The following is a 26,226-nucleotide window of genomic DNA, read 5'->3' on the forward strand; positions in this document are numbered from 1 at the left end:
TGCATAAATTTAATTGTGCAGTTTGTTTTTTTCCTGCCTTATACAAACAATTGTTAAAATATTTGAAAATTCAGAAAAGTGTAAAGAAGGAAATATTTGTTAGGTTATAATTGAAAAAGTAGGCTTTGTGAAACGATATCAGGTAATAAGTTATCGTGTAGTCAGTGATGTTTTAAAATCTTGTCCACTTATGTGGATTTGTACTAATAACATCTGCTAATATTATGTAATAACTGGAGTGTTAGAATGAAGGCGAAATGTTTTAAAGAGGTAAGACAGTTTGCTTCATTTCCTGTCACGTTTTGAACACTAAGTATCAAGGTCCATTTGGGGGTGGGAGGTAATCTCAAGAGGGAGGGGATATATGTATACTTGGGATATATGTATACTTAATAGCTAATCCATGTACACCAGAAACCAATACAAATTGTAAAGCAATTATTCTCCAATTAAAGTATCAAGGTCTGTGGAATGGAATGGCTCTAAAATAGCTTTTCATACGTGTGGTTAAGATGAAGTATGATTTTTGCTAAAAGCTAAATATTTTGTTTTATATTTTATCTGTAATATAATCAGGGAACCTCAGACGGAGAGTTAACGGCATTTGAAACTGAGGAACAACTTGAAAATCACTCCTTTGGTTTTGCTTAACTGGCATACAAATACATCTGGTCTTCATGGTGTAGTAAAATACTGAACTTGTCTTTTGATTAACTTTTTGTGCAGTCTTCAAGTGTTGAAAAAGATCCTACACAATTTTAAATGAATTTGCTTATACACATTTTGGTATGTACTGAAATAACTATTTCCTTGGTGTATTAAGTACTGTGGACTTTGGCTTTAATTGTATATACTTTTAACTTGCTGAATTTAAACAAATGGAATTTCTCTTTCTTTTTGTGGTGTGTAATCATTGGTGTGTGCAGGAAATAGAATTGTATGACTAAATTTAATAGGCCTATTATGTATCATTACCAATTTTCAGATTTCTGTTGAATCTGCGTTAATGGATGAATGACTTGGCCAGAGAGAACTCAAGGTTGTTCAGTTGGTATTTTTCATTTCTGGAGTTGGATGCTTTATTTGCCTCGTGTGCCTGATTAAAGAGATGGTAAATCATAATGGAGGTTGAGAGTGACCTAGATTTTAATGGGTTTGAATCCTGGCTTTACCATTTATCTACTTCATGACTTGAGTGAACTACTTTATCTCTGTGGCTCCAGTGTTTCCCGGTAAAGAGCAATAAATGAGTTAATACATGTAAAATGCTCTCAACAGCACCAAGCATCTAGTGACTGCTCACTAAATGTTCACATGACTATTACCTTGAAGTTCCAGTCTTGATAACAGACCATCTCCTTTGGTCATACTCCACATAGAAATTTTTATTGTTTGGGTAGTTTCCACTGATGGAACAGGACAATAGCTTTAATGTATTGTTGTATCTTGGAGGGAAAAGTCAAAAGCCGCCTGTGTTTATTATTTCATTCCTGAGTTTCAAGTGTCTTACTTCTTAATGCTGGACAGGTGCAGGTGCCTAAGCATTCTTGAAAATGGAGAACCCAGCTTTTGACAAAAAGCTTGCCGAGTACTGCCAAAGAAGGGTAATTTATGGGCAGACAACTTAGTTAAAGCCCAAGATGATGATAAAGTTTCTGTGTCTCTACTTGAACATTATTTTCAGTGTGTTTACTATGAAAGTAGCAAAAAAAAAGGTCTTAACATTTTTTGACATGTTTTAAGTACTTAATGCCAGAAACTCCACAGGTATTTTATATGCATTATAATTTTTATCATCACTCCATGAGACAGGCACTTGTTATCCCCACCTACACAGTAGTAAATGTGCTTGAAAGGATCCTGTAAAAAGCAAAGGGTTGGCAAACGTTCAAGCTGCCCTTCAGGTGCTGTTATTAAAGCTGTCTGGACATACCAACCTCAAAATTGGCCGCTGACCCAGGTCTGATGCCAAGAGCTGATTCTTGACACTGCCATTCTGCTTCCCTTCATCCTCTGGAGTAAGAACAGTGTACCTGAGCTTCTAAGGAGGACACTTGACCAGCCACCTGGATGGTCACTGTGGTAAACGGGTCGGAAACAGTCCCCAAAAGGCAATGCAGTATGGCAAAAATACAAACCATGATTCTGAGTATATAGTTCAAGATGCTAGCTAAGGTGAGAGGATTTAGTTAATCTCTCAGAAGTAGTTAATTTTAGCCCTTGAAGGAAATGATACTAGTTTGTGGACCAAAGGATTGAGACTGTTTCACAGCATCTGAAATTATTAGGGGATATACCAGTTGCCATCTCTTCACAGAAGATTTAGTGGGTACCACTGCTGGGACGATTTTAATGAGAAAAAAATGTAGAAGTGCTTGTTACATAGGGCTCACTAGACTAGTTCTCCTGACCTCTCAGCTATGTTTGATGCAACAGAGCACTCAGGTTTCTGGGACACTTTTGCAAACATAACGTGAAGTCATTCTGGCAGTTTTCGCTCAGATGTTTCTTACTGCTCACTAATAGCAGTTTGTTCCCTGTGCCCAACCGTAGCCTACTGCTCTTCTCTGCTGCCACTTCCCTATTTGGCCCATATATAGCTTTGGGGTAGACAGAACTGTGAGGACTCCCCTGAGGATAGATGCTGAGTGGCCACTCAACAAAATTTGTCTTCTCAACTTTTGCTGTTAGGTTGGTGGGTTCTGAATAGAGCCTCCAGGTGGGAAACAAGTGAATACATTCCTTGCATTCAGAAGAATATAGTCATTCCGATGTATAAGGCCCTGGGCTTAAAGAATGTATTAGTATTCATTTATATTTAATTATATGTGCCGGGGCTGCGCATAAGGCAGTACAGCAAGATCTTGCCAAGACAAGTAGGAAGTTTAATACAGTAAGTAGAAAGACAAAGATAGAACATGCTCAGAGGTACTAAATAGGAAGTCTTCCTGGAGGAAGAGATGTCTAAGTGGAGTACTACATGGTAGGCTGGTAAACAGAAACTCAGATTTGAATAGAAAGAATAAAGACTTGAAGAGGTGGGTAAAATGGGTTTGGTTTAGGCATGTTAAATTTGATGTGCTTATGGCAAATTTTCACAGGGTCTGTCAGCTCAGAAGACAAATTAGAGATTTCCAAGCAGTCAGTAAAGGGGCAAAGTAAGCCTGGCTGAGAGTGGCCAGAGATGTAAGGGGACGCTGGTATAGAACAGAGCGTGAAATCGAAGGACAGGTTCCTTAAATTCCTTAGAGACTCATGTTTTAGGACAGAACACATTCCAGTCAGAAGACTGCTGATTCCATCAGGATTCCAGACGCTGAGGATTCTAACCACCGTTATCCAAGCATTTCCTTCTCCACAGGGCCTGTGCTTTAGTGCATGTCTCTGCAACGTCTTAATGTGGGTTCCCAGGAGCTAATGAATTTTCAATCTACTTGAAAGCTCTTCAGGAGGATTCCCCCCTGTCTTGTCAACAGTTTTCCCTCCACAACCTGTAACTAAATTTTCTTCCTCCAGTGTTCTCAACAACTTGCACTGCCTGCCTGGAAACTCTATGCTTCCTAGTATATTAGGCATTTCTCTCTGATTTACGGCACTGAGTAACTTCCTTCTAGGGAGTCAGCCTGGATGAATCAGGATGCTTTCGGTTACATTTAACAGAACAGCTTACCTAAGACGGGCTTAAACAATAGTATGCGTTAGTCGTTCAGTCGTGTCTGACTCTTTGCAACCAAATGGACTATAGTCTGCCAGGCTCCTCTGTCCGTGGGATTTCCCAGGCAAGAATACTGGAGTAGGGTTGTCATCCCCTTCTCCAGGGGATCTTCCCAACGCAGGGACTGAACCCAGGTCTCTTGCATTGCAGGCAGATTCTTTACCAGCTGAGCCATTAGGGAAGCCAGGACTTAAACAATAAGCAAAACTTTTCTCACACGGTTGGAAGATCAGAGGTTGAGTGAAGTCCGGAGTTGCTCTCAAAGATGTCCTCCAAAGGCCATAGTTCTGTTCATCTCTGCTCAGATCTTCAGAGAGTTGGCCTTGCAATCACGCTGGCTCTTCTCATGATCAAAATGTGGGTGCAGTTCCAGGCTTCACACCCAGACACCATAATGTCCACAGGGAAAAAGGATCCATCTCAATCTCTCAGAAGTGAGAGTACCTTTCCCAGAGTGACCCAGCAAGTTTCCTTTCACATTTTTGTGGCTGAGATTAGGCCACTGTACATTCCAAAACCACTGGCCAGGGCTAAGACTATTTAGAGTAAAATGAATGTTTAGGATCCAATCACTATGAAACTGGGCTCATGGGAAAAAGGTGAAAAATATCATCTTTTTTAATAGTTTAAACAGGGTAAGTCTTTTCAGCTTGGAAATCCCAGCCATCACTGATTACCCCACCAGTACCCTTTACTCAAACACCTTGTCAATACAGAAAATTAATGGTGGTTTAGTGTTAATTATTATGCAAATACTTGTAAAACTCCGTGTCTATTGCCAACTCTAACCTCTTTGTATGCAACCCTTGGGCATGGGTAAAGCTGTCGGATAATACCATGAAAAATGCATTAATATCTATTTGACAAGCATTAAGTAAGCCCTTATCGTGTGTCCAACACTGTTCTATTGCTAGAGAGAATAAGACAAAGCAAGACTTCTCTCTGGGAGACTAAATTTTTGGAGTGAGTCCAGGGCAAAATCGCCAGAGCTGAGGCTGGAAAGCGGGGCCAGGTACTGAGGTTCCTAGAACTCTGAAGGATTTTGAACTTTGCCCAACAAGGGATGGGAAGTTGGAAAGGGTTTAAAACAGATGTCATCCAACTGTTGTTATTGTACATGCTCCTTGCCTTTCAGACTGTCTACACGGTCAACTAGGGGAAATCCTTTTGATCTCTGGGGCAGAAATACTTTGCTTACACACTCGCTGCTATGGTTGATCCTTCAGGATAAGAAAGGCTAGGGGGCCAACCCCACAGAAGGGCATGGAGTCCTCCCACTGTTTGCAGAGAGGAGCCAAGCTAACCCCCTACGTAAATGAATGATGGATTATGGATGCCCAGACAAAAACAAAGAGGAACTTGAGAAGCCCAGAGAGCAGAAAACCACGCATCAGAGAGGTCCGCAGGCCTGCAGCTGGTTGGATTCGCACCGAATTCTCACTGCAGAGATCCAGAGCGTGGGCTGAACGCGGGATACGCCTGCCGCCTCACTTGTCAGTGACTCCAAAAAAACCCTTAAATTCAAAAAAAGACAACCTTCCTGAGTTGGGAAGATCCCCTGGAGAAGGAAATGGCAATCCACCCAGGTATTCTTGCGAGCGAAATCCCACGGACAGAGGAGCCTGGCAGGCTACAGTCCACGGGGTCGGAAGAGTCGGACACGGCTTGCGACTAAACCACCACCACCATCCCCCAAGACAAAAATGGTCAAGGCAGAAACGACCGCTCTGCGGGTATCCAGATAAAGGCGGTCGGCTGCTTCCGGGCCCAGAGGCCCTGCCCTCCGGTCCAGACCCGGCCGCCGGCAACCCTCAGCCCCACCCCCGCCCGCATCGCGCATGCGCACCGGCGGCGGCCGAGGCAGTGGGCGGGGCTCCAAGAGGCCCCGCCCCGCAGCGCGGTATATCTGCGGCGGGGCTGCACCTCTTCGCTCACTAAGCTCTGGGGCCCACAGGAGCTGCTGGAGAGGCGGTAGTGCGGCAGGATGAGTGCAGACTCGGACCCGGTAGTCATCGTCTCGGCGGCGCGCACCATCATAGGTGAGTGGAAAGATGGACCTGGCGTGGGGTTTGAGCCGTGAGCTAGGCCTGGCCTGCTCGCGGGGACCCCCTCCCCCCGCCCCCCAACCCACCCACCACAGGACCTCCCGGGCGCTCAGAACCCCGCGCCTCGCGCCTCTGAGGCCGGCCTGCCTTCCCCGCCCATTCCTCGCTCGCTCTCATCTGAGTGTTCTGATTGGCGTCTTGGGTAGAGCCACCGCGCCTCCCTGGCTTCCTATTGGTTGGCGGGGAGAGACGCTTTGCCGCGAGCACCCTGATTGGCCAGCCTCGGAAGGCACCACCTCAGCCTTGTGGCTACCGGGGGCGGGGTCGCTGGGTGGTCTGAGTTGCAGGGTGGGGGGACGTCGGGCGAGGGGGTCGCGTAGCTTAAAAGGAGAGTTAGAGAGAATTGCTCGAATGTCCTTAGCGGTATATAGATTTCAGAGGCCCTGGGCACGCTGGAGTGGGCGCCCTCTTTTGTTAGGGAAGCTTTTGGCCGCGCCCATCAAGCTCGGATTTGGGGGAGTGAATGGATAGGTTTCCTGCGGGTCCGCAGTCTCCCCGCACACAGTGGGGACTGCCTGCCTGGGGTTCGACTGCTGCACGTCCCCCGCGCTCCTCTCTGTGCCCGTAGTGGGGCGTCTTTTCCGGGGGAAAGAGCACCGGCCCGCCAGCTTCTCCACCGCCCCGGGCTCCCTCTCCCTTGACCTCGTCTTCCCTTCTGTTCTAGGCTCCTTCAATGGTGCCTTATCCACCGTTCCTGTCCATGACCTGGGTTCAACTGTCATCAGAGAGGTCCTGAAAAGGGCCGCTGTGGCTCCCGAAGAGGTCTCGGAGGTCATATTTGGACACGTTTTGGCAGCAGGTAACTCCACAGTGACCCCCAGCCTAGATCAGGATTATTGGAAGCAATAACCTCTCCTACCCCTGCTCCCCACTTCACACACAGAAACATGTGTTCTTGCCTCCCTGCATTTCCCCATCAGTAGCTTCTTTCCAACTTAACCCTGAGCGTCTTTAGTATACGTTTCCTGATCGATCCTACATCTCCGTCCTCCGCTGCCTTTTCATTCTTTAGAGGCAGGACCAGCCTGAGGTATGGGAGAGGATGCAGAGCCTTCTGTATTTCCCTAAAGTTTCTCACGTTCAATAAAAATGCATTGAGTTCTTATGTGTCCCGCTCTGTTCTGGGTGCTGGGACAGGGCTTCACCGACACAAGTCAGTCCTTGGCCTGCACTGGGCTCACTTCTGTGCTGGCATGGTGGGTGGCTCCCAGAGAAGGGCGCATCACCCCTGGAGGGGCTGCTGTAGATGAATCTCAGGAGTGTTCCAACTCACTTCTGATTCCCACTAGGTTTACAGGCCCACACCCACTGACAGTTCCAAGTTAGTTATCCATAACTAGTTTCATGCTCATTCAGAAGCATGATAAACCCTAATTATCCCTAGTGATAATGGTGTCACACTCACTCACTGCCAACTTTTGTCTTCACCGTATCTGAGACCCGACCCATTTTTCTGTACATTGACTTTGTAGTTTTGTAGTTCCTCTTCCTAGTTCTCCTTTTTCACTTCGTCCTCATGGGCTTTAAGGTTGAAGCACATTACTTTTCTCCTAACTGTCCAAGGCTTTGAAGTGTTTGAGTCATACCCTCAGGTGTTAACTAATCTTTTGGAACACTCCCTCCTTTCTTCCCAGACCCAAGGCTCAGACTTGCTCCGCTGCGGTAGGATCCTCCGCTCTGGGTTTCTCTGTTACCTCTTCCACATCACTGTTCTCCTCTTGAGAGGTTGAGTGACGAATACAGGATCACAGCCTTGAACCCACATCTGTCCTACTCTTTAAGCCCCAGTCCCCTCCACGATTGTGTAACTAATAAATATTTACTGAGCAACTGCTGCACCCCAGACATTTTTCTATCAGCTGACAAACAATGTTCATGTTAGATGGAAATCCTCAATTCTCATTGAGTTCACTTTCTGCTAAATGCAGACCATTAATTAATTTTGTTTGGCACTCATTTCTTAACTCTAAGTCAGCAAGATCCCCTGGAGTAGGAAATAGCTAGCTATTCCAGTATTCTTGCATGGAAAATCCCATGGACAGAGCCTGGTGGGCTACAGTCCATGGGATTGGAAAGAGTCAGACACCACTGAGCAACTGAGCATGCATGCACCTGAAGATGGGGATTATGAATAAATGCATACTTATTTATACATACTTATGTATGAACAAATAGTGCCCACAATTATGGAAAAGTATTTGTCAGTTCTGATTTTGTACGTCTTGTTATATAACCAGTTAATCATGGTGTGATCAATATTAAGCAAGGAAAGAGGGCTTCATAGCAGAGGTTTCCTCTTTGAATTAACCGTCTTAATCCTCCCAGGCTTCCCAGGAGGCTCAGTGGGTAAAGAATTCGCCTGCAATGCAGGAGACGCAAGTTCAGTTCCTGGGTTGGGAAGATCCCCTGGTAGAGGGCATGGCAACCCACTCTAGTATTCTTGTCTGGAGAATCCTATGGACAGAGGAGCCTGGTGGGCTACAGGCCGTAGGCTCGGAAAGAGTTGGACACGACTGACACAACTGAGCATGCATGCACGCTTATCCTCCCAGGTATCTTAAGCCATGATCAAGAAAGCAAATAGTCCCAGTGAAAAACAGGAATAATGGCAAATTTCTGCCCTATTTTTTTTTCATGTGTGCTCATTCAAGTACACACTTGATCAAAAGATCAAGAAGACAGTTCCTTCTTACAGTATTAATAACTTCTTTGTGGAGGAGAAAGCGTATATTCATGAAGTTTCTATGGAACAGCACAAGATAATATGTATTCAAGGGTCAGGCCAGGACAGGTCCACACAATTCTCTGCCTGTTTCAGAAACTTGACTTGACTGGGAAGTGGCGGGAGACGCAGTTGGCAGCCTCTTGAACTTTGCATGCACTTTCATCCCAACATGCTATCTTTCTCTTTGGCTGCTGAGAGGCCTCTGATTCTTCTTCCAGGCTGTGGGCAGAACCCTGTTCGACAGGCCAGTGTGGGTGCAGGAATCCCCTACTCTGTTCCTGCGTGGAGCTGCCAAATGATCTGCGGGTCAGGCCTGAAAGCCGTGTGCCTCGCAGCCCAGTCGATAAGGATAGGAGACTCCAGCATTGTTGTTGCAGGAGGCATGGAAAATATGAGCAAGGTAAGGCCTCTGAAGAGATGGCGCTCCCTGACCGCTCCTGTCCATTGCCATAGCAGGGTTGACTGATGGTCAACCTGAGAGCTGGAACCAAACAGGGAACAAGGAAAATATGGATCGAACCTTGATCCCTGCCTGCATGTTAATTATTCACAGTGATTGGGAAGTTCAAGTTAAAGAAAAAGCCGGTCAACCAGTGTGATGTCCTTAGTTTTACATTTCTTTCTCATTGTGAGGAAAAGTCAAAAACCAGATGTTGCACTCACCTTCCTGCACGGGACAAAGGGTATTCCTGGGGACCACAGCCTGTCGACCTTTTGTAGGTACACAGTGTGGAAGAGAGGACCCACTGAGCGGTGCCCATCTCCAGTGGGCTTGCCAGGTGGGATTGGCTTCGTCAAGTTCCATCCCTCCCGCTGACACAGTAGGGAAAAAGGAAAACGTGTAACCCCTGCTTCCTGCAGCAATTCAAGGTCTCCCCTGGGGAACCCCTGGGCAGAGGGGTTCAGCCCTCCTTGCTCAGGCTTGGGAGGAGACAGGGCAAGAGTAGCAAGCACAGAGATTCCAGTGGGGCCGTAGCAGCACCTGTGTGGTGCTTGATGGGGTGCTTTCACACAGGCAGTCATAACAGCCCTGGGTTTGGGTTTTATTCCTAATTTACAGGTAAGGAAACCGAGGCCCAGAGCCAGGATTCAAAATAGAGATCTTCAGGCTCTTCAGTCTTTCTAGCTGCTGTTGAGTTGGTAGGAGTTGAGAGGGGGCTTCTGTGATAGCTCAGTTGGCAAAGAATCCCCCTGCAGTGCAAGAGACCCCGGTTTGATTCCTAGGTTGGGAAGATTCCCTGGAGAAGGGATAGGCTACCCACTCCAGTATTCTGGCCTAGAGAATTCCATGGACTGTATAGTCCATGAGGTTGCAAAGAGTCAGACACGACTGAGTGACTTTCACTTTCAAGAGGAAATCCCTTGAAATCCCTCCACTGAGAAATCTCTTCCCATCGGTTAATCAGGCAACCTGATTATTCTCACTCTAGGCATTGTACGTCCCATTAAAATAAGGAACACATTGTTAGCATCACTTAGGCCCATTGATCAGCCCTTTGTGTAACAGATTGCTGGTTGCTTTGGAAAGAATAAATGAGCTTTTTAAAGAAATAGGACAAAATTCACAGGATTATTTGATGGAAAGCTGCAAATGCATAGGGAAGAGAGTTACAGGTGGGTTTCCAAGGGCAGGTAGGGTGCAGTAGCCTATTAATTCCAGGGGTCTTCAGGCCCTGGGCCCTGGTGATGAGGAAGATGAGCTGGGATGGAGGAGAAGGGTCACAAGGGGGACTCAGTGAAGACTGAGGAACCACTGGATGGTTTTGAGTGGGAGCCTAAGCAGAGGACTAGTTACAACCACGCCTGGTCCATCTGTATTTCTTGTTTCCAGGCTCCTCATTTGGTTCACTTGAGGACGGGAGTCAAGGTTGGGGAAAAGCCCCTGGCTGACAGTATACTCTGCGACGGGCTCACTGACGCATTCCACAACTACCACATGGGCATTACAGGTGAGGCGGACGTGGCTGAGAACATACCGACTGTGAAAAGGTTAGAAGGTCTGTAACAGCTGGTTTTGCAGGTGCTTTTCCTCTTTAAGGGTAGGGACCGAGTCCTCATCACTTTGTATCCGTGATGACGGGGATAGTTCCCATTTGATGAAGCCAAGTTGAGGAAATATTCCCTTTCTCCTTTGTGACTCCTTGATTGTCAGGGAAGTTGGTGGTGGGAGGAACCTCAGAGTTCCTCTGGGTCAATCTCTCATTTCATCATATGAAGAAACAGGGCTCACAAATAGTGGCTTTTGTGGCAAAGGCAAGATCAGAGATAAGCTAGTACTTCTGGTATCGAACTCTGTTCCTTACACTACACAATCAGGTTTTCATCCACCCACAAGGCTTGCAGTATTTCAACTGCCTTTTCATTATTGTATTCATTATGGTGATCTGAATAACCATTTGACCTAGAATAAGCCAAAACAATTTCGACAAAGCAAGAAACAGAGGGAGCTTTGATCTTTGGTCTTACCACTGTAGCTTGCTCCGAGGCTCAGATGATGGTTAGCATGTTTTTCGCAATAAGGTATTTTTAAATTAAGGTATGTACATTGTTGTTTTAGATATAGTGCTACTGCACACTTAATACACTGCACATACTTTACAGTGTACAAATATGGTGGATATCACTTTAATTAAGTGAGCAAAGTTGACATGACCTGAGATAAACTCCAACATGTATCCTGATAAGATTCAGTGAAAAATTATCATCGTCAACATCCGATGCTTTCCCACATCATATTCTAATGCATTAGAAGGATTGGTGACATCTGACAAAGGAACTGGCCCCTACCCTTCAAAAATACCAAGGTTAAGAAACATGGACCTAGGCTAAGGACTAGTTGCAAATAAAAACCGAAGAGATTGACAGTGAAATGCAGTGTGTGGTCATGGATTGGATGATACTGAACAAAAAAATTAGCTATAAAGGGCATCCCTGGGACAACAGGTGGACCTTGACTGTTGACTGAGCGTGGAGATAACAGTATTTTATCAGTGTTGCATTTCCTGATTTTGGTAGCTGTGGTTATGTAAGAAGCTGGCCTTTCTTGCGGGGAAATATACACTGACATTAAAATTTAGAGATAAAGGGGCATGATACCTACAACTTTCCAAAAATGGTTCAGAAACCGAATGAGAAAGCAGATGGGGCCAAAAAATAGGAACAATTGGTGAAGCAGCGGAAAGGAAATTTCTGAGAGGTATTTTGTAGAAAGGAAAAGAGAAGGGAGGCAGCAAAGAAAGAAAACGGCTCCTTAAGAATCCTTGCAACCTTTCCACACCCGGTGGGAGGCAGGAGTGCCACAGAGGACTGTCTCAGCCCGCCAGCGGGCCCGCCGGTGTTGGCCATCAGCGCTTGAGCCACCTCCAGAAGCCATCTGAAAATGTTTGGGTTTTGTTTTTTTTCTTTCACAGCTGAAAATGTGGCCAAACAATGGCAAGTGAGTCGAGAAGACCAGGACAAGGTTGCAGTTCTGTCCCAAAACAGGACAGAGAATGCACAGAAGGCGGGTCATTTTGACAAAGAGATCGTACCAGTTTTTGTATCTTCTAAAAAAGGTGGGTGTGTCAGTCGTAAAGGTTTAAAGGTCAACAGGGCTGTCTATAAGGCAGTCATTACTAGTCTATAAGGATATCATTAATAGTCCAAAGGACACCATACAGGAATGTTTGTGCGTTGTCATCTTAGTTATGTCTTTCGGGATGCAAAGAAAAGCTGTGTTCAGGGTCGATCTGAACATGAGGTGGGGAGGAGGCTCTCCTGGCCCACGGTCTCCACGCAGCTGTGTAGGTACAGCGTTTAATGAGACAGGCGTGCTGGCCCCCGGGTGTTGGAAGGCAGCAAGCCCACCTTTCTGCCCCTACCAGTTCTCTCTTCAGAAGTGACTGTCCATTCATTTCTGTTGCTTCTGTGTGCACTTCATATTTCTTGAGGGTGTCATCTTTTGGGGTTACTTAGCTCTTCTCCAGTATGGAACACAACGGTCAAGTTCTTTTACTGACTGACATCAATTATGTCCAGCCTTTGTGAGAGATTGGCTTTGACACCCTAGACCCAATCAGCTGTAACCAGCCAAGACCTATACCCCAAACCTTAGCAACCTCTTACACGAATTCCCTGTGACTGCCTTCCTCGGAAAGGGCTGTACTGGGATGGAAAATACTGAAGACGGTGCTAATATAATGTCACAATAATTTGTATTACTGTGGACTTTTCTCCTATTAGAAGTATTTCATAATAAATTTTTCTTCCAAATGTGAACTTTCTGTATCACATTTGAGGAATCCATCGTTTCTAGTACCCTGACTGCCATTTCTGTACTAACCTTGGGTCATTTATTTTCCTTTTTTTCAGGTCTTACTGAAGTTAAAACAGACGAGTTTCCTCGCCATGGGAGCAACATGGAGGCCGTGTCTAAGCTAAAGCCTTGCTTCCTTATGGATGGAACAGGGACTGTCACCCCAGCTAATGCTTCAGGTTAGATTATCTGAAGGGCAGTTTGGGGAATACCATCTTCTGCAAGGACTACCATGTACTGAGATTCTTCTTTTTTTTGGGTGGGGGTGGGAAGGCTGTGCCTGTGGCCCGTGGGATCTTAGTTCCCTAAGCAGGGATCAAACCCATGCCCCCTGCATTGGGAGCACCGAGTCCTGACTACTGGACCACCAAGGAGGTTTCTGTACAGGTTATTCTAAAAACTTGTTTCAGTTGCTTTAGGGAAAAATGTAGTCTTGACCATTTGTTTCTTTATATTAGACTCATGTAATATACCAAAAAATGGATTTGGCTTCCCTGCAGTATCCTAACGGGACATACAAGTGAAAAAATCCAGTCAGATTTTATCTACTACCTTTGTGCTTTTCCAAAACCAGAAACTCCGATTACCTTCTGTGATGTCGGGGCTACTTCTTCCAGTGCATTGATCTGTCCTCCACTGCTTTCATCTTCCTGTTAGGAATGTTCTGTAGTCGGTTATATCAGATTGTCAAACCTACCGTTTCTAATTACACTGTAAAGCCTAAACAGTAAATGACTTTGCCAAGATGTATTAAGGTTTACTTAACTCATGTCTGCTGGTGGTAAAGTAGACACAGGTACTTAACGAAGACGGTTTCCTATTTTACAGGAATGAATGACGGTGCTGCAGCAGTGGTTCTCATGAAGAAGTCGGAAGCTGGCAACCGTGGGCTCACACCCTTAGCACAGATAGTTTCCTGGGCACAAGCAGGTGTGGAACCTTCCATTATGGGAATAGGACCAATTCCAGCAATAAAGCAAGCTGTGAGTTTAATTTTGAATGTTGGTACCTGTCCTTTGTCGCCAAAACCTCTATGGGAGCACACCCGTAACTTGTAAATGCTTTATTTCTGCCTTCAAACCTTTGCTCAGATCCTTCCCACTCCAAAATGCTGAGACGAGGCTTGATTTTGTTTTCATCTTTATTCCTGTCAGGTTTCACCTGCGTGTCTCTGAGCCTTTCCATTAGCCTTAAATGAGCTTATTCATCTAGTTTTCGCTGTTCTTTACTAAAAGAGCAGGCAACATTTGGATCACATGCTCTATAACCTCATGTGGATGTAACAAATGTAACTGGTTCAGATTAAGTGGGCGGTTTTTAAGAGATCCTTAAAACATCATACAGTATATATCCTGCTTTTACATCTACAACAAAGAATGGTTCCGCCTGAGTTCTTAAACCTCTGTTCCATTTCACCTTTCCTTTAGGTGGCAAAAGCAGGGTGGTCACTGGAGGATGTTGATGTATTTGAAATCAATGAAGCCTTTGCAGCCCTCTCTGTTGCAATAGCTAAAGAACTTGGATTAAACCCAGACAAGGTAAGCATAAGCAAGCCATCCTGAGAACTTGCAAATGAATGTTCACAGTGCAAGGAATTGCATGTGACTGTGTGTACATGCATGCTCAGTTGGGTCTGATTTTTTGTGACCCCATGGACTGTAGCCCACCGGACTCCTCTGGCCATGGGATTCCCCAGGCAAGAATACTGGAGTGGTTGCCACACCCTCTTCCAGGGGATCTTCCCCAGGTCTCTGGCATTCTACTGCAGTGCAGGTGGATTCTTTACCACTAGCACCACCTGAGAAGCCCCAGTTTTAAGGCTGTCAACACCAAAATACAGGCTATGCCCCAAGTCTTGGCCATACAGTAATGGGTGGGCACTGGGTGGGTTCCTACTGGGACTCTCAGGGAAGGTGACATTTTTTTGTTTCCTAAGGCAAAAGACTTATCTGCGTTAGTTCACTTCCCACAGAAGAGAGTGCATTTTAAATCTTTGTTGCGGGATCTTACGTCCTTGACCAGGGATTGAAACCAGCAACCCCCTGCAGTGAAAGGGGAAGTCTTAACCACTGGAGTGCCGAAGAAATCCCATATTTTAAATCCTTTAAGCTAGTCAGAATGGATGTTACGAGGGTAAAATCACTTCCTAAGCAACTGAAGTAAAAACAGAATTTGAGAAGGTAGTTTACTGGTACGACATTAATGATTTTAACTCTATGTCCAGAGAAAACTGTAAATGATACAAATCTTTCTGCCCCTCAGGTCAACACTGAAGGAGGAGCCATAGCCCTGGGCCATCCTCTTGGGGCATCTGGCTGTCGGATCCTCGTCACCCTGTTACACACACTGGAGCGCAAGGGTGGACATCGTGGTGTTGCTGCCCTATGCATTGGGGGTGGGATGGGAATAGCAATGTGTGTTCAGAGAGGGTGAAACTGCTGCCCAACAGCTAATCAGGCTAGGGTTATTTACTAATAATACTAAGTCATGTGAAACCAGAGGACCAAAGTGAGGGTGGGAACGATCTCCCCCTTCACAAGAAACACAAGACTCGGCAGCCTGTTGCACTTTAATGTGTAATATTCGAGGTACAAGCAAGCTGCATCTAACATTGTTATAAATAAAACAGCTCAGTCATCAAGGGCTCCAGAGTGAACAGCATCTTCATAACCTCCATGTTTATCATCTTTGCTTTCTGGGTGTAATTTAATAAGATCATCAATTCGAAGAATGGTAATTGCAGCTTCAGTTGCAAATTTCAAGCTCTTAACTTTAACTATGGTTGGTTCAAACACCCCTGCTTGTTTGTTGTCACGGGGTTTACCATTGACCAAGTCAAGACCAATCCTGCAATTTAGGAAAAAAACAATTAAATGGCCTCTTCTGTAATTCATATCCATCCCATTTTACCCCTCTAAAAGCTGGCTTACAAATGCCAGCTATTCCATTAAAATGTTAACCTTGGGAAACCCGAGGGCAGATCCCTTTAAGTAATTATGGATAAACAAATTCATCACTAAAAGAGGTATAGAAAGCCTGGGTGTAGTAAAATATTTCTAAATGCCACTTAGTATCTTAAAGGGAGGCTGCTTAAAAATAGACATGGACCACCCAAAAGTAATATCCTCTCTCTGGGGAACCTTCCTACTATACATAAATGACTACCTAGAGAGAGGTGAGGAATCCTTTGATAACTAAGACACACCAATGTTAGTAATCACTAGTCATCCCCTTAATGAGTTAAGAAAAACTGAACTACCATATATGATACACAAATGACAGTGAAAAGGGGAACATATGCTTACCATTTTAGATTTTTTCGTTCTGGGTTAACCTGAGCCTCATTATGAAAAGCTCTTAATTTTGCAACCAGATCTGTGGAGTCTTGGGCGGCATTAACTGCCAGAGTATTAGGAATGACAAGAAGAGATCTTGCAAACTCCGCAATAGCGAGCTGTTCCCGGGAGCCCTACGAAGACAGACAGTGAGGTGCCTTCACAAAACAAGAAAGAAAACCCAGAGCAGCAGCTTATGAACCAGAATAGGCTTCAGGGTGTTCTCACCATGCTTGTGGCGTAGTTCTCAAGGTAAATGGAAAGGGCTGCCTCGACAGCACCCCCACCTGGGACCACAGACTTTGACTCCAAAACTCTCTTCACCACACAAAGGGCATCGTGCAAGGAGCGCTCCATCTCGTCACACATGAAATCATTTGCCCCACGTAAGATGACTGATGCAGAGGTACGAGCCTTAGTGCTATTTAAAACAATAGCGATTGTCTAATTTAACAGTAGTAGGTCCATGAAGAAATTCACTTCTACTTACACAGGACTTCTACTTAGACAGGGAAGCAATGTCTAGACCATGGAGAAGAGATGAAATGGCAACTTCACCTCCATTTACAAGGGCCCAGTATTGTTTTATCCCATGCGTATAACTGCTCATATCACCGAAGGACTATAGCAGCAAATAAATGGGAAGGTGATCTGTTTTTACTCAATAATAAAATCTGTACAGCCTTACAATTTAGAAAGTAGCTCTTACTTTTTAATCAAGATCAGTTCATCATCACAAATTCTCTCCTGTACCACTTCTTCTGCTTGTCCCAACATTGAAGCTTCAAAAGTTTCTTCGCCTTCTAAATTGGCCAGCGTTGACAGAATAGTTGCTATTAAAAATAATAAACATCTGTAAGCATTGTTCTCTCATGAATATTTTCAACCCTGCTTTCAACATTCAGAAACATGGAATTTACCATAGAAGTGACACGTAATCTCAAGTTTAAGGCTTACAGTTGGACACTCAAGGAACCGCCCTATCCTAACCGAACTATGTTACTTCGAGGTGAAGAACACGGAAGAACTTTCCCAGTTACAAATGCACAAAAAGGATTTCACACAGGTATTTGTACACAAAACATTAAGGAAGTTTTCCGGATCTGCTTATTTTACCATCCAACATAAGGAACATGACAGCTGGCAGGAGACATACCTCCGGAAGCTTTAGCAATGCGTTTAAGGTCCCTTTTTAAAACTCTTCGAACTGCCATAGCACCAGCCTCCACAAAATACTTCAGACACATGTCGTCAATTCCACCAGTGGTTAGGATAACGTTGGCACCAGTTGCCAGGATCTTCTGGATTCGCTCCTTGGTGATGTCAGATTCTCTACAAAAATGCAGTACTTGAGTAGTAACCCAAAGTTATCTTCTGTATTTTTACTATTACATAGAGCTTGAACTTCCATTAAGTATTTTTCATAAAATAACCACAGATTAAATGATACTAACAAGTCTCTCCTTTCTATGAGCAGAACTTACATCAGTCCAGTTTACAGAAAAGTTCAAGGAATTAAATACCAGTTAGCTCTCCTGACCCCAACTTTAGTTTCTAACCAAGAATGGCGCCTAAGAAGGAAGCTTGATGGAGCTGGTGGCGAAGACAGACCGTCAACCAAACTCGAAGGCGAGTGTCACCACAGCGCAGTGCAGAGGGGACGAGCACATGAGACCACGGATCCAGGCTGGCAGGTGGGGCAAGGAAAGCCTGAAGGTCTGGAGTTAGAGAGGGGCCCAGAGTTGGAACTCCAGGTATAAACAGAAAATGAAGAACCCTGTAGCAATGTCAGAGTCTGAATCGAGAAGTTTTTCTTTTTAATACTTTAAAGTGAGAGTAGTATTAATCTGTGTTTTCAAAGGATCAAAGAATGAAGACACTCTGAGGCAATAACTGGAGATGAGTCTATCTGATGTGAACAGATGGCCTTAACAGAGAAGGCAAAGCTTATGGCTTGGGTGACTGGGAGATTCAGTGATTGATTTCTGGAGTGAAATAAATACTAACAGGTTGGGGGCAAGATGAGAAATAAAAGAGCTCGGTTTTCAACAAGGTGAATCTGAAGCCCCCATGATATTCAGGTGAAGCTGCACGGGAATTATAGGCAACCTATGGGATACACAGATCTGAAAAAGAGTCTATTTACTTATTCAAAGAACAGTAGGTAAGATCAAAGAATCTTTTTTTTTTTTCTTTTGCCACACTGTGCAGCATGTGGACTTTTAGTTCACTGACCAGGGATCAAACCCGAGTTCCCTGAATTAGAGGCTTGGAGTCTTAATCACTGGACCACTGCAAGTCTCAAGATCAAAGAATCTTTATAAATTGAAATGAGTTAAAGAAGAACGTCACAATAAACCTCTCTACGTACTAGACAAATACTGTATGTATGTCAAAGCCATGAAACTAAGTCATTCAGCCTCTACCTTTATAGAGCTTACACTTAGTATTAATATGTAGTTAGAAAATGTGGTGAGCCCCAGAAGACAAACTGCAGTAACTCAAGGGACAGCATAATTCAGACTGAGGGGGAAAGAGAAGCATCTCTGAAAGTTACCAACTGAAAAAAAGTAAAAAAATTAGCCAGTCAAAACAAGCAGGCAGAGAATGCTCTGGGCAGAGGAAGGAACATTCTACTCTTAGGCACTGAAGCTCTTCGAGAAGGAGCTTGATGGATTCTGGTTTTGGCTGTGCTAGACCACAGTGCAGAGCAGGTAAGGAATTGAACTAACCCAGAGTGATGGGAAATCTCCAAAAGGCTCTGGCCTTGCAAGGGGTGAGATTAACTTGGCTGCTGTGTAGAAAACAGCCTTGGAGGTGATGAGATTGGAACCAAGATGACCAGCTTGATGCCCCTGTAACAGCTTGGGCAAGAAAATGGAAACGAAAAGTGGGTGAGATTGAGATTTAATTTATAGAGAGAGATCAAGTGGTCTTGCAGAGAAAAAAAAAAAAGGAGTTAAGGACATTTCCTAGTTGTCTTCCTCAGTAGAGAGGTACTAAAGCAGCAGAGAGCAGATTTGTGGGTATCATCACAAGTTCAATTTTAGACATAATGACTTTGAGATGCTTAAGAAGCATTCAATCAATTCAAGCTCCAAGAAACAAGACTCCAAGTCTCCAGCACAGAGGATGCCGTGGCCCAGGCACAGGAGGACAGATGGTGCAGAAGCAAAAGCTGCTCCATCCTCCAAGTCTTTCAAAAAGTAGCCAAAGGCTTGATAAAGGTCAAGTGAAACTGGATGTGTGTAATGAGCTTCACAGTGGTGGTCACTAGTGACCTTAGCAAGTGGTTCTCCACTGGAGGAGCTGAAAAGGGCATAAGGAATAAAACAACAAAAAGTTTTTGTGCCAATCACTCTTCTAACATCTGGCTATACAGAAATGAGGAAGGACAGGGAGTAGCTGCAACAGGATGTGTACACAAGAGGCTTTTTATTGTATTTAAGGATAAAAGAGCTACAAATGAAGTAAAAGTGTTAGTTGCTCAGTCATGTCCAACTCTTTGCGACCCCATGGACTATATGTAGCCCATCAGGCTCCTCTGTCCATGAGATTCTCCAGGCAAGAAAACTGGAGAGAGTAACCAATCCCTTCTCTAGGGGATCTTCCCAATCTGGGTATTGAATCCAGGTTTCCTGCACTGCAGGCAGATTCAAGAGGCTTTTACAATATTTAAGGATAAGAGAGCTACAAGAGGAATCTAGAAAGGAATGAAGAGTAGTCAGTATTGAACATGCAATTGAGCAAGAATCATCAATGAAGCAAGACTGCAAAAGCAGAAGGGAACAGGATCTCACACACTTATTCAAAAGGGACTTGCCTTTCAAGGAAAAAAGGACACCTTTGGTTATTAAAAGGAAAGAAAGAGCACACGTGCAGATACCAGAGGAGAAACCATCGCAATGTCGGGGCACTGCAATGAAGACCAGCACAGCAAAAAAATTTTTAAAAAAAGGTACACCTTCACAACTAGCGCTCTAGCATGTCAACCAGTAGTTTAGACCATATGCACTGCCTAGTACCTGGCAGTGAATACTATATGCTTGGTTCTTGCACTGTTTGAGGAAATGCATTCCTGGACATATCTCAAAGACCTAAATTACTATACTCATAAAACGAAAATTTCACAAAACGTCAGTTTTCATGAATTACCCCAATCTCTTAAGACAGCCACATTTTCTAATTTTCCTGGCAGTTTAGATAACATAATTAGACGCTGGTTAGAAATGGTAATTTTTATAAGTCCTCTAAGACACTCAGATATGCAGATGACACGACCCTTATGGCAGAAAGTGAAGAGGAACTAAAAAGCCTCTTGATGAAAGTGAAAGAGGCAGAAAGTGAAGAGGAACTAAAAAGCCTCTTGATGAAAGTGAAAGAGGAGAGTGAAAAAGCTGGCTTAAAGCTCAACATTCAGGAAACGAAGATCATGGCATCCGGTCCCATCACTTCATGGGAAACAGATGGGGAAACAGTGTCAGACTTTATTTTGGGGGGCTCCAAAATCAATGCAGATGGTGACTGCAGCCATGAAATTAAAAGACGCTTACTCCTTGGAAGGAAAGTTATGACCAACCTAGATAGCATAGTCAAAAGCAGAGACATTACTTTGCCGACTAAGGTCCATCTAGTCAAGGCTATGGTTTTTCCCGTGGTCATGTACGGATGTGAGAGTTGGACCGTGAAGAAGGCTGAGTGCCGAAGAATTAATGCTTTTGAGCTGTGGTGTTGGAGAAGACTCTTGAGAGTCCCTTGGACTGCAAGGAGATCCAACCAGTCCATTCTGAAGGAGATCAGCCCTGGGTGTTCTTTGGAAGGAATGATGCTAAAACTGAAGCTCCAGTACTTTGACCACCTCATGCGAAGAGTTGACTCACTGGAAAAGACTCTGATGCTGGGAGGGATTGGGGGCAGGAGGAGAAGGGGCTGACAGAGGATGAGATGGCTGGATGGCATCACGGACTCAATGGACGTGAGTCTGAGTGAACTCCGGGAGTTGATGATGGACAGGGAGGCCTGGCGTGCTGTGATTCATGGGGTCGCAAAGAGTTGGACACGACTGAGTGACTGAACTGAACTGAAGACACTCACAGTTGGGAAAAAAAGGTCCAATTGCATAATCCATCATACCCTGCTACCCTTTTTAGCTTACTGTCACCTGCTCTAAAAAAGGGCCATTTACAAAGTCGCCTTTCCCAAGGTCAAATATGAATCTCTCAACATACCTCTGTCTAATCTGGTCCAGTTTTTCAGGGTCTGTAATAACCACTTGTACACCAAGCTTCATTTTTGTTTTCTGCAGGCTGAAGTCAAGGCAAGCAATTTTTGCATTAACTATTCTCTTGGGCATGCCTAAAATTGAACATAGCATTAAATACCTTTACAATTTAACAATGCTATATATTATAAAACATACCTATCCTTATAAAGAACTGCACAGATTTAAAATCGTTATAGGTAAACACACAAATTTAGATTTTATTGCTTTTAACATTATAAACTAACACTCATGGCATTAGACACATGTGCTTTCTTTTGTCTGTCTTAATCATATGCAATTACATTACAAAGAAACTGGCAACACGATGTACCATTTCCTTTATCTCTGGACTTCACTAAAGAACAAAAGTGCACATGTTGGATAGTTCATGTGAAGATGGAGTAGATAATCCACAAATAGCTAGCTGTATCCTTTAGCACTCTGGTTATATGACCAAGTGAAATCACAAGCCTTACCCTGGGATCCCACCACACAGTTGAGAGCATAGCCGTTGATAAGCATACTCTCCATCTGACTTCTCCCGTGGGCTTTCAGAACGTTAATGGAGTTGACTGGATAGCGAGGCTGGCCTCTGATATCTGTGTATTTAATAGCAAGCACAGCATCTACCACCAGGTTAGCGAAGAAATCACCATTTCTAAGCCAGCAATTAAGGAAAACAGGCGACTGGAGATGGAGAGCGGGTGCACATGAAAATCAAGGGTAACACAGAGGCACTTCCCTTTAGCAATCCCACCAAAGAAACACACATTACATATGCCACTGAATGTTAGAAAACTGTTTATCACTATCTGCACACTACTTTTACAATACTTTATATTACCCTTCCCTGCGGAAAAAGGAAAATAGGCAACTTCAATATAGTATCATCTGGCACAAAAACTGACACAGGGTTCTACTTTTAAAAAGCCTAAACTTTATTGGACCATCACAAGGATACATTCCAATGATTTTGGAAGACATCGATGTCTTAGCAGCATTAATCAGGCAATCCCTTCCAAGCTCATCGGTGTTAATAATCAGATTTTCACTGATGTAACGCACTGCTTCCCTGTTTGAAGTGTTGGGGAGAAAACAACTGACCACTCAGAATCTCGCTTTATCAGTGTGTCACGATATTTACGGCATCGATGCTCTGTTCAGCCGTTTCATATAGGAGGAGGACATGAGCAAACCCTCCCTCTTCAGATCACGGCAGTTCTCATCTATCCCATAAGCATAGCCACTAAAATCTATCAGGAGATAATGTGGTAGTCAAATGGGAAAAAAGAGATACTGGCCCTAGTTCTTATTTCAAGTGTTATTACATATACACTAAAACACAGCTTTATCAAAGTATAGTCATCAACTGGAAAATTTAAAGAACACAGACTCAACTATTACATCAAACAGCAAATAAAATTTTTTCTGAATGTAACGATCTTACTTGCAAGCAAGTCGATAGCCACTAATAACTGATGTGGGATGAATTTTCTGCTTGACTAGTTCATCTGCATTTTTTAGAAGTTCTGCTGCAATAATAACCTGCAGAGAAAACATCCATTGCTCTCATGTTAGCCTGACATTATGGGCAACACATATGTACAAATACAAACACGCATCAGATAATAATAATCAGAATGATAGGGGTGATGAGATTAACTCCTTATGAGAAATCAGAAAAAGACAACCCTACACAATATTTCATATGGAAATGGATAAAGCCAGATAGGAGTCAGCAAAGTGTTCTGACTCTTAACTAGAATAAGCTAGTTCTGCAGTAGAACAGTAGAGACGATACATTCATTCCTTTTGAAGATGAAGTGCTCACCAAGCTTTCAACATAGGCTAAATGAAGAGCCTGACGATTCAATGATCTGTACTGTTTTATTATTTACTTATTTTGGACACTCCACTCAGCATCTGGGATCTTAGTTTTCGGACCAGGGATTGAACTCAGGCTCTCAGCAGCGAAAGCTTGGAGTCCTAAACACTAGAATACCAGGGAATGTCTGATCTGTACTATTTTAGATTGTTATTTAGAAAACCATCCTTTTACAGAGACCAAAAATTATATCAAAAAGACTTTAAAATTCTTGCCTGCATCTTTGGGGGGAAAATTAATCGTATTTAAAAAACTTTGCTTTCATGAAAAAGTGACTTAGCAAAGATCATTCTTTCAGAAGAGGTGGATTCTATTCTTCCACGGCTTAGAGATTAAGCATTTCCCCACAAACCATTGCTTTTTTTTTTAAGAGAGCAAATTATTATTTTTTCCCTCATCAAATAATAAGTATTTCTACCACATCAGTGTGCTGGGTGATCTTCGAGTTTATATCATGTTACTGATCATGTTTACCAACTCTCTCAAACTCCCGTTTGAACTCATGAGTTCACTTGTCAGCATTTAAAACATAGAAACATCTTGTTTTTTTTTTTTAATACTTGGTAAGGTTTTAGGAATTTCTTCTGAGCCTCAGGTTGTGAGAGAAAAAGAAAACATTTTCTTTTTCCTTTAAATGACTTACTCATGGTTAGGGCTTCATTTTCTGAAACTTTGATTTTGGGGGGGGAAAAACACTAGTCCTCAGCTAGCAGTCTTTACCTACCACGGAGGTGGTCCCATCTCCCACTTCTTTGTCTTGCAGATCCGCTAGCTCACAGAGAACTTTGGCTGCAGGATGTTCTACCTCCAGCAGCTTCAGGATGGTTGCACCATCATTAGTAATGGTTACATCCTAAGAAATTTCCAGGAGAGAAAAAAATGACATAATCACCCACAGAAACAGACTATCCCCTAAATTAGCCCAACCCTGTTATGATACATTCACCTTCTGTATACCTTCCAATACCAGCACTCTGACAAACACAATTTACAAAGTGAGATTTATGAATTTTAATTCTTTAAAGTAACGAACATTAGGTGCAGACATATACTTACACCAATGTCATCCACCAACATCTTATCCAAACCAACTGGACCAAGAGAACTTTTCACAATATTGGCAATTGAAGCTGCAGCCATGACTGTAGACACAAAAAAAATTTTGAAAACTCAAGATCCCAAGAGACAATCATTTCAGTTCAAAAGAAGTAAATGACAGCCTCTGGATTTTAAAATTTATCTAATCTGTCCTAATCTGAAAAGTCAACCAAATGTCCAATGTAAGGAGAGAGTGCATCTAGTAATATACAGTTTTAATTAAACTGCAGACAGACACCAAGTGTTATTAAGAGTACTCACTTCATTGCTTTAAAGAAAAAACAATCACCTACTAGTCCTCATCTGGTCCCATCACTTCCTGGCAAACAGATGAGGAACAATGGAAACAGTGACAAACTATTCTTTGGGGCTCCCAGATCACTGCAGGTGGTGACTGCAGCCATGAAATTAAAAGACGCTTGCTCCTTAGAAGAAAAGCTATAACCAACCTCGACAGCATCTTAAAAAGCAGAGATATTACTCTGCCGACAAAAGTCTGTCTAGTCAAAGCTATGGTTTTTCCAGTAGTCATGTACAGATGTGAGAGTTGGACTATAAAGAAAGCTGAGCGGCCGAAGAATTCATGCTTTTGAGGTGTGGTGCTGGAGAAGACTCTTGAGAGTCCCTTGGACTGCAAGGAGATTAAACTAGTCAATCCTAAAGAAAATCAGTCCTGAATATTCACTGGAAGAACTGATGTTGAAACTAAAGTTCCAATACTTGGGCCACCTGACGCGAAGAACTGACTCACTGGAAAAGACCCTAATGCTGGGAAAGACTGAAGGCAAAAGGGGACGACAGAGGATGAGATGGTTGGATGGCATCACCAAATCGATGGACATGAGTTTGAGCAAGCTCCGAGAGTTGGTGACGGAGAGGGAAGCCTGGCGTGCTGCAATCCATGGGGTTGCAAAGAGTTGGGCCACGACTGAGCGACCGAACAGAACAATGTGCAAGTCATCTGAATAGCGGTCTATGGTCACGCACTCATCAATAATACAAAAAAAAAAAGGCAATTAGAGATAGTTCTGTCTGGTTAACGGCCGTAAAACGAGGTCCAGAGACGCCTTTCTGGACTAGAACCGAAACAAAAGGGCGAGCACAGGAGCCCCCGGCCGGCAGGGACTGGAGGTGCGGCGGCACGTGCCGGTGCGCGGAACTCGCTCTCCCAGGCCCCGGCCTCTGCAGCATCCGGTCAAACCGCGCTGCGCCCTCGGCCGAGACCCGCCGAGGGACGGAGAGGCCACCCACCACTCCCAGGGTCCCTGTCGGCGGGGACAGAAGGGAAGCCGCGAAAACGGCCGCCAAGGCCGAGGCGGGGGTGAGGGGGACGCGCACTGCCGCGGGCCCGCCTTAGGCCTCGCTCAGACCCTCACCGTTTTGGGAGCGGATCGCCTCCCCAGTGCTGCGGTCCCCGAACACTGACAAAGGACCCTCCATCCTGGCGGCGGGGCGCACGTCGAATTTCCCTCACACCGCGGGCAACCAGCGTCTCACGGTCCCCGGGCCGGGCGGTGGCCACTGCAGCCGCGACGGCGTGGAAAGGACCCGAGAGACGTCTCTCGCGGGGACTGCTGGGAACGACACTCCCAGCCTCTCCCCTCCCCAGACACAGACCTTCCCGATCCGCGCCGCGGGGCAGGACGGGGAAGAGGGTGGAGAAGCGAGAGCGCGCCGGAAGTGAGCAGACGGAAGGGGCGGTCCCAACACGTTCGCCCAATTAGAGAGCTAATGAGAAGGGCGCGAAGGTAGGAGAGCGGAAGTCAGTATCTTGGACCGCTAGAGGAGGAGGTGCTCGACTGACGC

The 26,226-nt window shown here is 44.4% G+C and overlaps 2 protein-coding genes across 2 annotated transcripts; one reads left to right on the forward strand and one right to left on the reverse strand.

The window, feature by feature from the left end:
- On the forward strand, nt 5,599-15,500 carry ACAT2 (acetyl-CoA acetyltransferase 2). The gene is made up of 9 exons (XM_018053432.1): nt 5,599-5,754; nt 6,485-6,619; nt 8,764-8,945; nt 10,377-10,494; nt 11,956-12,099; nt 12,896-13,018; nt 13,668-13,822; nt 14,267-14,377; nt 15,102-15,500. The coding sequence occupies exons 1-9, from the start codon at nt 5,700-5,702 to the stop codon at nt 15,270-15,272; spliced, it is 1,194 nt and encodes a 397-aa protein (XP_017908921.1). The 5' UTR covers nt 5,599-5,699; the 3' UTR covers nt 15,273-15,500.
- Nucleotides 15,391-26,061, reverse strand: TCP1 (t-complex 1). The gene is made up of 12 exons (XM_005684947.2): nt 25,797-26,061; nt 24,379-24,464; nt 24,047-24,175; nt 22,885-22,982; nt 22,399-22,509; nt 21,914-22,095; nt 21,403-21,529; nt 17,331-17,506; nt 16,884-17,007; nt 16,403-16,595; nt 16,145-16,308; nt 15,391-15,686 (listed from the first exon to the last, which is right to left on the reverse strand). Exons 1-12 carry the CDS (start codon nt 25,858-25,860, stop codon nt 15,470-15,472), a joined length of 1,671 nt encoding a protein of 556 aa, XP_005685004.1. The 5' UTR covers nt 25,861-26,061; the 3' UTR covers nt 15,391-15,469.

This window comes from Capra hircus, chromosome 9, assembly GCF_001704415.2.
Source record: "Capra hircus breed San Clemente chromosome 9, ASM170441v1, whole genome shotgun sequence".
In the NCBI taxonomy this organism is placed as follows: Eukaryota; Metazoa; Chordata; class Mammalia; order Artiodactyla; family Bovidae; genus Capra; species Capra hircus.

Excerpts from the sequence above, each read along its gene's own strand:
- ACAT2 (XM_018053432.1), top strand. The coding sequence starts at position 5,700 with ATGAGTGCAGACTCGGACCCGGTAGTCATCGTCTCGGCGGCGCGCACC. Across the intron at positions 6,620-8,763 it reads TGGACACGTTTTGGCAGCAG|GCTGTGGGCAGAACCCTGTT; the intron begins GTAACTCCACAG and ends TTCTTCTTCCAG. Across the intron at positions 13,823-14,266 it reads TTCCAGCAATAAAGCAAGCT|GTGGCAAAAGCAGGGTGGTC; the intron begins GTGAGTTTAATT and ends CCTTTCCTTTAG.
- TCP1 (XM_005684947.2), bottom strand. The coding sequence starts at position 25,860 with ATGGAGGGTCCTTTGTCAGTGTTCGGGGACCGCAGCACTGGGGAGGCG. Across the intron at positions 24,176-24,378 it reads TGTTGGTGGATGACATTGGT|GATGTAACCATTACTAATGA; the intron begins GTAAGTATATGT and ends GAAATTTCTTAG. Across the intron at positions 17,008-17,330 it reads CATTGCTAAAGCTTCCGGAG|CAACTATTCTGTCAACGCTG; the intron begins GTATGTCTCCTG and ends TATTTTTAATAG.